This window comes from Micropterus dolomieu, linkage group LG20 (assembly GCF_021292245.1).
Source record: "Micropterus dolomieu isolate WLL.071019.BEF.003 ecotype Adirondacks linkage group LG20, ASM2129224v1, whole genome shotgun sequence".
Lineage (NCBI taxonomy): Eukaryota > Metazoa > Chordata > Actinopteri > Centrarchiformes > Centrarchidae > Micropterus > Micropterus dolomieu.
This window is the reverse complement of record NC_060169.1, coordinates 2,918,314-2,934,791: the sequence shown is the minus strand read 5'-3', so window position 1 is coordinate 2,934,791 and position 16,478 is coordinate 2,918,314. Positions and strand designations below refer to the sequence as shown.

Genomic DNA, 16,478 nt, shown 5'->3' with positions numbered 1-16,478 from the left:
TTAAAACTTTATGGATACAGATTAATAACTCGCCGCTCTGAAACTCTCGCTCCAGTCCGTGTTGCCGAGCTGGTCTGCAACACGTACGGCTGAACCCGAGCTGTTTACCGGCTTCTCATTGACCCGCCCTACTCTGCTTCTGATTGGCTAGTAGTCCTTAACTAGGAACTGTGCATGTGCAACTCCCAACAAAGATCATTTAGAGACAAGATGTATCACTCCATAGCTAAAACGAAGCCTTCAACACAGGGTGAAAAGAGGAGCTGCAGCAACGTGCAGTATGACAAAAAATATAGTGTTTTTTGAAAATTAAACCATGTAAACCTGTTCTGGTACAACCCCTAAATAAGATTTTGAACCTGAAAATGAGCATAATATGACTACTTTAAACCTCAAACTTTTAACTTATGTGGTACGGCATTTTGGTCCTCACAAAGTGTGTTTGTGTGTGTGTCCTCTGCAGCATGTTCGCCTGGTTTCTACGGCCATCGTTGCAGCCAGTCGTGTCCTCAGTGTATCCACAGTGATGGGGCGTGTCACCACATCACCGGCCATTGTGAATGTCTCTCTGGCTTCTTCGGCTCCCTCTGTAATCAAGGTCAGTCTACGTTTTCTTCAGTTCCAGCTGCTTTCCCTTTGTTTGTGTGCCTCCTTTAAAACTGTTGGTTTTATTTTTATCGTTGCAGTAGGAAACATAAACTGTTGCACTGTTCACCAATGCAAAAGCCTTTAAGATTTAGTCTGGAAGTTTCTTAAATATTGTAAATGAAAATGTGCACTGATCCAAGAGAATAGAAATGAAACTGAAATGAAAAGTGTTTTGTGGTTGTTTAAAATACAGCTGCATAAAAATACCTTCCACATCACAGATGTTTAATGTGTTGGGTCGAGCTCCAAAGACACTAAATCCTGCTGAGTAGTAGTAAACTGATATTTATGTGTAAATCTAGTGTCTTCAACTTTACACTGCTGTGATCACAACAAACCAAACAAAGCCTCCTTTTAGACAGCAAAGTTTTCAGTGATTTCAGGGCTTATAAATCCACAGGACGTAAAGCGGAGTGAAGTCTGTAAGCTAGCTCAGGCAGACTTTCACACAACATACTCCTCGCTGCAGCTTACAGCACAGCCAACATACCCTTTGCAACAGGGCTGTGTTTTTAAACCGTCAGTGCTGTGCGCGCATCGCACTGTGAGACGTCCGCCGACTGCCAATTTAGAGATGTGGCAACTAAAGACGGCCTGCATCAAAAATCTGACAGGCTCTCTCTTCCCCTTGTATCCTTACACACATGACTCCTATACAGACATGCACAGTACACCTGCACCTGTGTGTCGTGTGTTTAATTTTATTCAGGTAACTCCTGTGTGTTACTTAAGCATTTCTGTATTTCCATCCCTTTATGATGTTGTTTGTTTCTCTCCTTGTCATGTCTCATATGCGTCTTCTTGTTAATCACTTGTCTTGCACTGTAAATAAACACAAAACAAATTTACAAACCAAACAATGTAAATACGACAAGAAATTGCTTACTTTGACTGACGTGATGTTGTAAGAACCAGTTTTAAGTTTTAAATAACCGTGTCCGAGCTGCGGCTAAAGCTTGACAGCAATGCAGGTGGATGACGCAGGTGTTCTTCTATTTTTTGTTTCCCCAGACGTACATGGCACAATCTAACATGCCTCAAAAGTGATACTGGACAGAGAGACATATTTTTAGACCCATCTCACACAGTGTGACAATGAGCCTGCAAGATTACTGTTTGAGCATGTGCTCCAGACAGAGACCAATATCACTTTATTTTATAGTTGATCAATTGAAAGTTGGCGCAGGATTGATCTTATTCACATCTCATTTAATACACCGTCTCACACTTTTCCCAGCCACTCGAAGTTAGATTATCTAGAAACAGTTCGAAACACACCTCATATACAGTTTAACCTCTGCTGTCAGCCTCTCTTGATATCTTCATTTACACAACCTTTTTTTGGTAAAACCGTGGCGTCTAACTTAAAGAAAGTGAAGCCATGCATTCAAAGTAAAGCCTTTGAAAGTCTACATTTCATTAGAAAATGTAGGTAATGAAAAAGAAAAAAAATTAAGCTTATCCTGCATCCCTTTTTTACAACTTCTCCCACCTCTTCATTTTATCTGAATAATCTTTTTGTCGGTTCCTCCTGTACATCATTATTTCAGTATGGTTTAGCTCCTCTGCAGGTTAAACAGGTGTTAATTCTCCTATGAAGGCAGCTGGCCCACGGTTCGTTGCCAAGTCGAATTTTAAATAGAGACAGTGGAGGAGTGTGCTGTGAAATATTCATCATCATTAAACATGAAGACGGCCTTAGTTATGCCCTGTCCTACATTAGCCATTCTGCTGGCCGCTGCATCTTTGAGCAGGCCCATAGATAAGTGAGCAAGCCTTGATAAATCAGATGTCCAGCAAGGGGGCTTTTAACCGCCTGAAGAGCCAGTCCCTCTCCATCCCTGTTCTCTCAATGTTTGATACCCTTTTGTACAAGCTAATGATGTTATTGACTGGTAAACCCTCAAAGGGTCTGTTGCATCTCAGAAGAAAAGACGCATCGTGTGTGTGTGTGTGTGTGTAAGAGTTAACTATTAACTGAGACAAAAAGGGATTTCACTGCTTTAATGAAGAAATCAATGTTCTTTTTCAAGTGGAAACTGTCCAAGAAATGTCCTCTTAGCTACTTACCTACAGTAGAAACCTAAACAGAACAAAAACAAATCCCCTCATTTAAAAGCTGTCGTGGAAAATGATGATATTCCTGGTTAGTTGCGCAAATAACTGAGTTACAAAAAAAGGTTGACTTTTAAGAATTTATTAAGAAAAAAATTGAATAAACAGAAGTACTACAACACAAATCAGCTGAGCCAGAGGTTCTGTCTCCTGGGACAGTCACTAACGTCTGGCCCCAAGCTAAGGGATGCATTATCATTTACACAGTCTGGGTTTCTATGTTTTGGGGAACAGAGTTCCTCTCTCGGCCTTGAATGCACATTCAAGCCGAGGAGAGGAACAACAAGAAAGAAAAACACCAAAACAATCTCACAACTCTGACCTAAACCCTGGTAAATGTGGACAGACAAACACAAGGAGTAAAAAGAAGGAAACGTTAAAAATAAAATACACAATACATATATATCCATAAGACATAACAATAATAGTAATAATAGTAAAAGAACAAGCATAAAAGATTAAGTGTAAGAGGACACAATTTTCTGCCGTAACAAGCTAACTCAACATGTGTACACTATCACAGGCAAACTCCTCACCTTTCTGCAAAAGGTGACAACATAGAATGCCTGAGAGCTGCACTGCATTAGATTCTGTAATACTTATAGATTTTTGTGTTTCCTTTTACATAAATAAAAACATTTTCATCATAAATTGATGTTGGAAAGGCAGAAGAGAAAAATGTCTCCAGAATGCAGGTAATTAAGTGTTTAATGCTCAAAACTTCCTGGAGGAGGACCTCCAGACCCCCCAACTCATATATTTCAGCTTTGCCGATTTCTATTAAATACTGTTAAATTATCATCACATCTCGTTCTTGTGACACCAATATGGTGCGTCGCCACAACTCGGGAGCTAAGTATATCGTCACACCCCTAATCTGAGCCCTTATGTCCCCGCTAATTTTCAACACAAAGTGCATGTCGGTATCTTTCTGTTGTTGTAGTAGACAAATGCATGTTATCTATGCATCATGTAAGCTTTAAAAAAAAAAAAGACCCCTCTTGTGTTTTCTCTGTACGTTTCTCTGCTTGCGTATCCTTCTCACCTTTTCTGCTTCAGACAAGCAAAACTGATTTTTTTTTCACGTTGCAGACTCATTAGGTGGCTGCAGCTGGAAATGAATTAAACACAAAATGAAATTCACCTTCAAAAACATTAAGATCATAACAAAACACGTAATCACTGCACATCAGGAACGCCTTTGTATCAGAATACATCAATTGCTAAATGCTAACGTGCAAAATAATGAAAATAATAATAATCTTTATTTATAGAGCACACAAAATCGATGTTACAAAGTGCTTCACATGGGCAGAAAAATAAAACAGTCTTAAAACCATCAGGTTTTAAATGAAAACAGATCAACAGTTCAATTTGGTGGGTTAGCATGTTTACTGTACTAGTGTTAGCATACTGAAGTGCTATTTCAGCATCAAGCCGAAGGTGACGCTGATGATTTTACAGGTATCGTGTCTTGAATTGTTAACTGTTTTTAACTATTTTTTACCTGTTTGTGGTTTTATATGAAAAGTTCTGAAAAATCATTAGGATTGATCCTGTCGGGAACATGAATGTCTGCAACACATTTCCAATAGTTGTTGAGATATTTCACTCTGGACCGAAGTGTTGGACTGAATGACATCACCAGAGAGCCACACTGCTGAAACATTAATTAATAAGAGTTCATAAGTGAAGATCATTAGGGAGCTTCTAAGCAGTCCCTCTCCTGCTAATTATTTTTGCTAAACTCTTCTGGTTTTATTCATATGTCCTGTACGCACGGTGTATTACTTTGATCCAAACTTTACAGACACTAGTCAGACACTGGTAACTGTTACGTAAGTGGAGGGACTTCATTAATGCATTCATAATGATCCTTAATGCACTCATATTCAAAGAAAAGAATCCCCTTCTGGGTTTTATTCTTTTAGTGAAACAATACGCACGGCTGGCTAATGGCTACTATATTTTATGTAACAGATGGAAAAATAAAATGCAAATCAAGGGAGAAGAGTAATATAAAAATAATCAATATCTACCTAGCTCATGTATATATAATGTATTTAACAACACCTGCCGAAACATTTACATTACATTCATAAAACTGTAATACGGCTTTAGTGTTTTATGAGGATGACCATATATGTGCACACACTGCATACTGCATTGTCATTACGTATGCATTGCTCATTAAACCATTTAAAGTTTGTTATCATGCAGTGAAGGTCAAGTTAAATGCCATCTCATAATGTTTCTAGCCTTAAAACTTTGAGCTATTTCAAATGCCATATGATGGTTTCTCAGCCTCTTTGCGTCCTGCCTCTGTATGTGAAGAACACTTTTAACTTAATAAACAAATTTCAGCTAAAACCGAACACAACGTTGATTTATAACAAGCAGCAGTAGCAGTATGTCCTCTCATGTGAATTGGAAATGATAATAAAAAAACCTCAGAGCACATTAATATATTATCAGGCTCGTCAGACACTACAGTATCTGTGTCTCAATGTTTTATCAGTGTAACTACATTTAGTAAAATCTGGATTTAAAAAAAACAGTAGAAATATTACATCCGGAAGCAACAGGTTGTACATTTCCCTAAAATGATTAACTGGAAAATAAACGAACTTTGAAGAAAGCTTCCTCCAGCTCTGGATGAGCACAGTTTTTCCTACTTTTTTCTGTCTCCCTCGTTCTGTTTTCTCGGGCTGAGCAGAGACGCTTATCACATTACAAACACTCAGCAGTGATGATTCATTTCAGACTAATTTCAAGCAGGTGTGTTTCAAACCAGAAGCAATCACATTGCATATTGAAAAACTAACTTCTCATCAAATTAAAGAAAAGCATAATACTAATAAAAGTGATTAACACGAGTTTTGTACTGAATGTTACATTGAAAGAGAAGGTCAGTAATTCTTCCTGTTGACCGTGAGTCCGGCACTTCTGGAAAGAGATTTTAATCATCATTTACTTATTTAATCCCAAAGAAAACTCTGGCACACTGTCTGACTTGCAAAAAATCTAACATTTTGCCTGATGAAGGACTAGCACCGAAATGTTTTGTCAATACATATATTTTTTGCAAGTTATAGTATGCAGGAGTTTTCTTTGTAACTTTTGTCCCATCTGTCCCCCTCCGACGTCCCTGTCTCTCGCTATAGAGGTGCGAAATAGTTAACTGTACTTATTTTATCTCACCTGCACGTGCCTGTTTTATTCTTCTTAAAGGTGCCGTAGAATACAAATTTTCAATCTCACAGTCGAATCTTCGCAGAGGCGTCATGAAACAAGGATCATACCATTTTGGCTAAAGGGGGGAGCTCAACATCTGATTTTACATAGAACTACCGGTTTACTCCTATTATGATATAAATATCAACAAATAATGCTGTAAATAAACATGTGAAAAGAAAGAGACTTTTAATAAATCTTTTAAAATTTGTATCCCTTCCCCTTAAAGAGGTGGTATTATGCTTTTTGGCTTTTTCCCTTCTCCTTTATTGAGTTTATACCTTTTTTGTGCATGTAACAGGTTTGCAAAGTGAAAAAGCGCTTGGAGTTCCCATCTCCCACAGAAAACTCTGCTCTGAACTGACTTAAAACAGCTTCTTTGTAGTCCAGCCTGTGATGTCACAGGGATGAAAGCAAAATGCGCGTCATAGCGCTCGCCAAGCGGCTACTCCGACACACACTCAAAAACACCAGTGGTGAAACAGTGAGCTGCAGCACACAGCTCTCCTCTCCCTTCCAAACAGGAGCTACCCTCCAGGCAGTCAGTGGACATAAAGTTTGTAAGTTGACACGAAGTTGGTAAGGGGAACATGTACAGCTGAACCGAAGCCGTGTTTACCAGCTTCTCGCTAACCCGCCCTTCTCTGCTTCTGATTGGCTTGTAGTCCTTGACTGGGAACTGAGCATGTGCAACTCCCAGCAAAGATCATGTAGAGGCAAGATGTATCACTCCATAGCTAAAACGAAGCCTTCAACACAGGGTGAAAAGAGGAGCTGCAGCAACGTGCAGTATATCAAAAAATATGCCACTATCAGAGAGAAAAGTGGAGCTACCGTGTGTAACAATATTGTCTGGTTATCCTTTTCTACTGTCCTCCGACTGCTCTGCTTCCACTTATCGTGATTTACGGAGTTTGTATGTTATCAGTTACTTTTGCCACTATTTACTGCTAACAGCTGTTGCAGCTAGCTACTCAGTTAGCCGTTCAGCTAGCTGTCCTATTGATGATTCTGCCTGGACTGGAAACTTGGTGCTCGGGGGTGTGTTGGTGTTTACACCTCTAACGTTACTACAGAAGGTTTGGACCGCTGGTTCAGAGCCAGCTGATAACAGGAGCTACTGTTAGCAACAGCTAGTGGCCATTGTAGCATTAAGTAAAGCTATCTGTCCATCAGGAAACTTCAGCAGAGTCACATCTCAGAGGGAAAACCTTCATAACCATAAAAGCTCTTTCTGTGCAACACACTGAACAACCTCCAGCTCTGTGGAATGACCATCTCTGGGTTGTGCACTGGTCAGTGTACATTTTGGGGGTGTAAACATCAGTGATCCCAGAAAAACATTATAAAAATTAAAGCGTTGGGCGGGCCCTCGCTCATGTAGGGCGTCGAAGTCTGAGGCGACCTGCTTTTCCAATTGTGGAGCTTTGCTGATGCGGCTGTCAATTTGCCACACGCTTCGGACGCTGCACAAAGGTGTTAATCATCACTTCCTGTGTTCGTGGCGCTACATAGCACTTGGTGCTATGACTATAACTGAATATTGGCATGTAGATGTGTTCAGGCCGGGACTCTTATGAAACATGTCAAGTCTGAGCATGTACAGTCAACAACTTCCTGTTTCATGGCAAATCAGCGATTTTGGATGCCACGCCATGGGCAAGCCGTTCCACAAAAACTCACCGTTTGTACAACTTTTAATGGCTTTAGAGTAGACAGGGAAAGTCCGAAGTCGGTCAGACTAATGGACCAACCAACTGCCTGTTGGGTTTAGGGCATCGCTCCTTTAGAGGCTTTTTTGTACATCTGAACATGATACATGTGCCACAGAAACTCGTACATGTAGGTAAAACGTGCCGGTTTTTTTAACCTTATTTTATTCAGAGGAAGCTGCTCTTTTGCAGGAAGGCCCTGATCACATTCACACTGTTACACATTCACACCTGGAAGCTGCCCAGTACGAGCGCAGGTCTGCTGGCCACAAAGCAGCTTCACTGTTGGGGTTATGCTTCGTTTACTTTCCAGATTTTATCCTGACAAGCTCGCTTCTCTAACCTTTTGGCCACTACTACCCCTGGTCACTTCCTGTTGCCAGCAGGTGGCTCTATGACTATGGGTAAATGTTGGCTTGTACATGTGTTCAGGGCGGGACTCTTGTCAAACACATTGAATAATGTACAGTCAAGTTACAACAATTTCCTGTCATGGCGAAGAGTTTAACTTTGACGCCACGCCGTTGACTGCAAACTCACAAGTTTTACAACATGGCATCATCAATGTGTTATGGGTTTTCTGGGACAGTTTTGAAGTTGATTTTCTCCAACATGCTAGGAGTAGTACATTAAAGCGTAAATCGCGTCATTTACCGATGCCAGCAGGTGGCGCTATGACTTTGAGTGAATATTGACATGTGGATGTGTTCAGGGCGGGACTCATATTGTACATATAAAATTTGGTGCAGATGTGAGCATGTATACTGAAGCTATAACAACTTCCTGTTTCATGGCGAATCATCGATTTTCGAGGCCACGACACGGGCACGCTCGTGAACAAAAACTCACCGTTTGTACAACTTTCGTTTCGTTAAAGTACAAAGTGTGTAAATCGCCAAAAATTACCATTAAATCTTTTAAATCTCTTTTTTGTATGTCTGGACATGATCCACGTACCACAGAAATTTCGTACACGTAGGTCAAACTTTGTCGGGCGAGCCATTTTGCCACGTCCATGCGCAAAACCCATGCAATAAGACATTTTTTGCCCCGCCTGAATAATGTGAAAAGTTTGGTGAGTTTTCGAGTATGTTTAGGCCCCCAAAACTGAGGTTACTTTGCAGAAGAAGAAAGAAAAAAAATCCCTTCCCTTCTTTAATAAAATAATCCCATTTATTTTATTTTAGTGTTCATAGAATACTTTATAAAGTTTGTTTGAGTCAAATTAGTGCAGCTCTACTGATGCTAATTGATGGGGTGTTAAGCAACAGTAGAAATATGGTGTATTTATACATGATTGCACATTTTCTGAAGCCTAAAGTTTTTAATCAAAGTTTTGATTGGCCTTTTCTTTTAAAAAGAAATATAAATCAACAAAAAATATGTGTAAATTAATTAACGCGTGCTATATTGTATATGTACAATTGATGAGCATTGAACATTTCTTCACTCTGTAATGGGAATTTCATGAGAACCATCTTTAAAACACTGCCATGTAACTAATCTGACTAGGGGCCTCCAGCCTCTTGGGTATGGGGTCAATGGAAGGTAAATGTGTGTGATGCTTAAGTGGTTCACCACATGTACCTTGGACATGGGAGTCTTTCTATAGATCCAGATTGAGTGTCCTCTAGGGAACACTGAAAGACACCATGTTCCTTTGATGAGATAGTACTCCGACCCTGAGACTAAGATAAAAGCTGCCTGTGCTGAGACACTGCAGCTCACTCGGATGATACTCTGATGCGTGTGTGTCCCTGTGAGTTCCTTCTGCAGAAGACTTTAAGAAAATTAAAATTCAGAAAAAAGACAAGTGTTTGCCTGAGCTGTTTATTTAAACACGCTTTCTCCCACCGCAACTCATATAATGAGCCTTGTGGCTTGAAAATCAACCCATTGACACATCAGGAAGTAATAATTTTCTGCCTTTAGTGTAATAACTGCCTTCAAATAAAGGTTGCAAAGCTTTCTGAGCTGTACCCATGTACAGTATTTTAAATCATGACAGATCAGGGTTTATATCTATTAAGTTTTGTCTGTTTCTTTACATTTATGCAAAAGTTGGCAATCGATACTTTAAATCATCCATTCTGTCACTCTGTCATCAACATAAGCCGTACTTTGACATCTAGAAGCCTGACTTCAGCAGCATGGATCCAGGGATATCATCCTTTACTTTGGTCGAGACTAAAATATGTACGTGGTGGATTTCAATGAAATTTTGTACAGAAATTCATGGTCCCCAGATGTTGAGTCTTCTTATTGACTCTGGTGATCCCCAGAGTCACCGGCAGGTCTTACGTGAAAAGACTCAACAATGATTGGAAGGATTGCTAAAATTTTGGGATCGATAATCCATGTTCCCCTCAGGTCCATGGATCAACTTCCCATTGCGTCATCATCAGATCAACATTTTAATTTGTCCGAGACTTTTGTTTGTCAGCTGTGCTCTGTTTGGCGCTGATTAGCAAGTGTTAGCATGCTAACAGCAAAATTGCTAATATTATGCTAAAAATGTTTAGCATGCTGACGTTTTGTACCACGCTGGCGTTAGCATTTAGCTCCAAGCACCACTGTGTCTAAGTACAGCCCCACTGAGTCGCTAGCATGGCTGCAGACTCTTATATTGTTCAACTGCATCACCACTTCTTCATTCTTCATCCTCATTCCAAGCTCAAACTGTACCTTTACACCTGTGTGCGAACAACATGTGTTCAACAATTCCTCTAAATCATGAGATTTGTGTTAAATTTTAACAAATCAACAAAATTCACTGTTCATCAGCAGAGACTTAAGTCTAATTTATTATTTATTTATTTAGAAATAATAGAAAATGCATTGTGTAATTTTAGTTTTGTGCTGACAGAATTTTATCGTACTTAGAAAATAGTTTTTTAAATGATCACACAGAGTTGTATTTTATATTTTTGTAATGACATAGCTGAACATGTTTGTGTGTGTGCATGCGTCCCGGCAGTGTGTCCCAGTGGAAAGTTTGGTAAAGCCTGTGCTGAGGCCTGTGTGTGCACCAACAACGGCACCTGTAATCCCATCGACGGCTCCTGTCAGTGCTACCCAGGATGGATCGGCGAGGACTGCTCCAAACGTAAGACGTAACGAATAATCTCTCCTCCTCTTTCACACTTTCACTTCTCACCTCAGCACGCATCCACCATAACTCCTCCTCCTTCTTGGTTTTAGAGAACCAGTTGAAATGAATTTCCTCTGCGTTTTTTTATTGACTCTTAGCGCTTGAGCTGACCATGAACCCGTCAGAGACAACTGGAAAAAACAAACAAACCTGAAGGCAATTACTCTGTTGGCTCTGACGTTAATTATCCATCTAACATTGAGCAGAGCTACCACAATCACTCAATCACTTGTGAAGCTAATGAAGGCACACACCGCCCTGATCCCTCACGTCCCTAACCCTCAGGCCGGTGACGTTTGTTGGTGACGTTTGAGAAGAGATGTGTGTTTGTGTGGGCATGTGCAGTTGTTCATCTTTCTCTCTCTCTCTAACTCTGTGTGTGTGTTATTGGCAGCATGTCCTCAGGGCTCGTGGGGCCCAGACTGCATCCACACATGTAACTGTCACAACGGAGCCCAGTGCAGCGCCACAGACGGAGAGTGTAACTGCAGCCCTGGATGGACGGGACTCTACTGTACTCAGCGTAAGCCTCTCACACACACAGATCTAATAAGGGAAACAGTGATACACTCTCTGGCTGCTGTGGGAGCACATTACACATCACTCACTTCATGAAGAGGCCCCCTGTTTTCAATATCTCATACCTACACCTCCATCTGGTGGTAAATAAAAAAAACTACATGCCTGAAGATATTCATTCCTTTATGCTTTCCATACCTCTCTACACCCTCCTTTCCTTCATGGCCAAAAAACTGAGTTTGTTGCCACAAGACGAATACTGTTAGACAATAATTAAGTAGCATCTCAGTTTCAGGAAATAAAACCATACCTCACCAAGTCTTATTTTTCTTGTATCATCCATTAATGCCCAGGTGGCATGAGGCAGCTAGAGGTTCTTTAGGTTGCTGTCACACCTGTAGATGAGTTCGAATTACACACAGACTTTTTACGAACAAACCAAGAGCTGTAAACAGGGTGTGAACATCACGTTACTTGATTTGTTGGACTAGTGCTGTTGCTGCGTCACCAGATCCACTCCAGAGCAGTGTGTGCATCTGCTGAAGCAGCACAGCAACGTGAAACTTACAGAAAGAAACTCCGGCAGCTGCTGTCACTGATGCTTGGACTCGTCTGGAGAGAGCGGCGTTAACGTAACGTTTTGTAACTATTGGAAACTGCTCTTATAAACAGGCTACATGTGCAGAAAAACAGCTGTTCAAAAGTCGGGATTTACTTCAGCCGCTGGTGTCTAGGCTATATGCTTTGTAAAAACCACTCTCCTTGCTGCTGTTATGAATATGATATCAGTTAAAAAGTCGGGAGCGACCGCTTTGTTTGTGGGTGAAGGGGTGGGTAGGGAAGGCAGTGTTTCCCATAATTAGCCTATAATTTGGATAATTATCAACGCTGACCACCGTCATTCTATAGGAAACACTGGAAAGTAATATAGTAACGTAACGAGTAACGTAACTAGTTTCTTTTATCACCCAGTAATAAGTAAATTAATAATATTACTTTTTTAAGGAGTAATAAGTAACTAGTAATATATTACAATTTCTGAGTAACTTGCCCAAGACTGCTGTCTTCATGTACTCTGAGTAATTGCCTAAATCTGCATGAAATGCAAACTGGGTTTGGTTCAATCTGCAGAGATGATCCATGTTGGTTCCGCTGTGACAGAACAGATTAGCCAATCCAAGAAAAGCTGCTTCCAAGCACATCTCCAGATTTGTGGATTATCTCTCAGGTACTGAGTTTGTAAGAGTGGAACAGCTGATGTTGAAAAGTGGCACTTGTAAGGACCATACTGTTGTGTTCCTCCTCAGGCTGTCCTACGGGTTTCTACGGCTCTCAGTGTGCTGAGGTGTGTCGCTGTCAGAACGGGGCGGACTGTGACCACATCAGCGGACAGTGCTCCTGCAGGACGGGCTTCATTGGACAGAGCTGTGAGCTCAGTGAGTGTATCCATGTCTGTACATCTGCACGTCATTGTTGTTGTTGTTAAATTAAGACTCTAGTACCTACAAAATGTCAGATTTTCAGGATGAAAGGTGCTTGATGCATTTATTTTTGGGCTTTGAGAGGGCTGAGGAACAATCCCATCAACGTCGAGCATCCTGTCATCACAAAAGAATATTTTTTATCATGTCTGTTCATGTATTTCAAGTATCATTCTTCATGTTTCACAACAGCAAAAGGAAGCAACAACTGATGCACAGTAAAGATATGGCGATATGATATATATATATATATATATTGATATGATATGATTCAAGATTTTCCTGTCTGATGATTTTATCCAGTGACTATTTCCCAACTGATTTTCCAGAAAATGTTTGATATGATTTGACATTACGTATACCATGATAGAAGACGTTGGTCCACTGCTAAGTATAAATAAGAGAATTAACCTAATAAAACTAGAATACTGGATATAAAATGAGAATCTACTTTCGCACAGTAGAAATGCGCGCAAGCCACGACTGTTTTGGGCACGCGCTTACACACTTTCCTTTAACACAGAGTGCTCTTATGAGGTCACTGAGGTCCGGACCTCCGTAATTATATGGAGGTAGTCAATAAATAAAATCATTCGAATAAAAACCACTGATGAAATGAAGGCGCAGCTGATTACACCGTCGCTCCCATCATTTCAACTTGAAAAACTGTTCCACACTAAGTGTCCACACTTGGGGAAACACATGAGGCCCATGAAAACCTTGTGCGTGCAATAACTGAGCGCACCGCTGTTTGCGGGCAGAGTTTTAGACAATACATTTTGTGAATTTCCGGGTGGGTGAAATAGGGTGAAGCGTCTCCCTATTATGAGAGACGATGTGCGCATTTACGCACCGGACACAGCAGCATAACTTCATATTTCAATCTCCCAACATGCCGACAGGATCGGTGTGAATCTAACGTTAATTAATAATTTGTGTTCTTCTCCACATCCAAAAGGTCTCACACACAGTCCAGCTTCATACAGAGAAACCGTCTGGAGTAAAACAGGCGTCCTCCTGATCAACCCTGAGCTCCATTAGTGCGTCTAAATTTTTTATAAGCTAAAAGTTGAATTCTGTTTCCTCTGCAGAGTTTCCTCTGTCTGTCCTGTCAAGTTTATAACTCCAGTTTTTCGTTTTGCTGCACAGATGTCCCAACGGCATTTTCTGTGACATTACTGGAAACGTTTAAAATGACTGACAGCAGCCTCTCGATCCATGAACGTAAACCGTTAAAGAAAACATACATACATCAACACAATAAAGAAATCACCTGGAAAGGGCCGGTAGAGGTGGGATAAATCTGAGAAAATAATTGGTTGGGTTGGGGGCCGGTGGATGATTTATGCGTACATGATTATCAAGATATTGTCAGAGCCAATCCACACATCACACCAATATAGCTCCTATATTCGTGACAAAATAGTGCAAACAGTTGCTGACGTCAATTATTAGGCTGTAATATCAACCAGAGCATCCCCTGCATTCAGCACTAACCTGCTGTATTTTATGTTGTCATAACAATAGTGTCCATTATGTAGTCTGCACACGTTATTTGCACACAGTGTTCCTCCCTGATCACTGGGAGGTGCTGCTTCACGCGCCCTTGGAATCTACTATACTAAACACTAAAAATAAAAAATATAAGTAATATTGTCACAAATTCACATCATACCGCTTCCATTCAGACTGCAGCCGAGATAGCGAATGTATTGCCCCTATGCCAGTTTGTGCATATTCAATACGTACCTAGGAACCTTTTGCAGGCACTTTCTTCCATTTATGCCGGTTGTCGCTAATTTGTATCATACTTAAATTTATATCTATTCGATGTGCTATAGAAAAATTAATAATCTCCACTTAATTTAGAATCAGCTTGAAAGCAAAAGCACAAATAATTAATTTATCTTTATAATTGTAAATATAATTTTAAATAATTTCATGCGGCAAGGGGATATAAATGATTATCCACAAAAATGTAAATGTAAAACAAATCCACAGATAAAAAGGCAAGGTCAATTTATTTGTATAAAGCACATTTCAACAACAACAAGGTAATTCAAAGTGCTTTACATAAAACAAAAAAGCAAGGGAATTTATCTATATTTTAAAGAATTAAATAGAAAACAAAAACAGGCAGCTCACTTTTCCCATCTCCCACTCTATCCTTTTTTTTTAACACTTATGGACTCTAACCCTTTAACACTTATGCCTTTTTCCATTACCAGGACCAGCTCGACTCGCTCGACTCGCCTCGACTCGCCTCGGCCATCCTCTGTTTTCCGTTGCAGATAGCACCCAGAGATGGTATCCCTCAATGTAGCTGGTCGTCATAGCAACACCACACACAACTGCCGCGACGTAATGTTCAATGCGATACACATATCAGCGACCCACACACAGCTGTCTCTTGATTTAAGTCCACTTGCGGAGCTCCTCAACTTCGAAAACTTTCAAGCACATTTTTGTTCCACCATCACTTAAAAACTGGCAATATTAGAAATCTACATAGTTGATTTCATCACCTCAAAACTTCTCAGAAGTGGATTTAATAAATCAAAGTATGAAAATTGTAAAATATGAAACTTTCTGCTGCTGGCCTCTGTCTGCGCGCACAATGATGATGCAGTGAATAGTGACGATTCTCTCTGACCAATCAATAGTCTGCTGTGTTTTCACGTCATTTTAGTATCAGCTCGCTTGGAACCTCGACGGAGGTGATACGAAAACAAGTACCTGGTAGCGGGTGCAGGTACAACTTTTCCACAATGGAAAACCAAAAAAAACAGAGTAGAGTCGAGGCAAGTCGAGCTGGTACCATGCTGTGGAAAAGGGGCTAAAGGGACTCTAACTCTAAAGGGACTCTGACCCTATGGGGACTCTAACCCTTTAACTCTTAGGGACTCTAACTCTAAAGTGACTCTAACACTAAGGGGACTCTAACCCTTTAACTCTAAAGGGACTCTAACCCTAAGGGGACTCTAACCCTTTAACTCTAAAGTGACTCTAACACTAAGGGGACTCTAACCCTTTAACTCTAAAGGGACTCTAACCCTAAGGGGACTCTAACCCTTTAACTCTTAGGGACTCTAACGCTAAAGTGACTCTAACACTAAGGGGACTCTAACCCTTTAACTCTAAAGGGACTCTAACACTAAGGGGACTCTAACCCTTTAACTCTAAAGGGACTCTAACCCTAAGGGGACTCTAACCCTTTAACTCTTAGGGACTCTAACTCTAAAGGGACTCTAACTCTAAGGGGACTCTAACCCTTCTTTAGACAGCCAAAATCCTGACTGGAAGACATCAAAACAGTTACTTAGTGCCAAGAAAGCACTAAGCTGTTGAAAAACAGCTTTTTCAATGATTTTACTTAAAAATGGGAGATTTGATATGGGCCTGTAATTGCTCATTAGTGACGTGTCTAGATTGCTCTTTTTTAAGAGAGGCTTAATGACTGCAATTTTCAGGGCGTGTTGGAAGAAACCTGAGAGGTTGACATGATGACAATTTACAGTAGATCTGAGGCCATGCATTTAGACACATTTTTGAAAAAAACTGTTGGCAGAATATCAAGGCAGCATGAGGAGGATTTCAGATGTTGTATTATGTCCTCCA

At 40.4% G+C, this 16,478-nt stretch overlaps 1 protein-coding gene across 8 annotated transcripts in view; it reads left to right on the top strand.

The window, feature by feature from the left end:
• LOC123959159 (multiple epidermal growth factor-like domains protein 11) overlaps positions 1-16,478 on the top strand; it is a 119,204-nt gene that overhangs the window by 83,776 nt on the left and 18,950 nt on the right. For all 8 annotated transcript variants that reach the window (XR_006822238.1, XM_046033066.1, XM_046033073.1 and 5 more), the window contains 4 exons: positions 464-598; positions 10,687-10,815; positions 11,255-11,383; positions 12,687-12,815. Coding sequence is in view for 7 of the 8 variants with exons in the window: in XM_046033066.1 (XP_045889022.1) it covers positions 464-598; positions 10,687-10,815; positions 11,255-11,383; positions 12,687-12,815 (522 nt within the window). In the remaining variant the exon portion in view is untranslated. The remainder of the gene's footprint in view (positions 1-463; positions 599-10,686; positions 10,816-11,254; positions 11,384-12,686; positions 12,816-16,478) is intronic.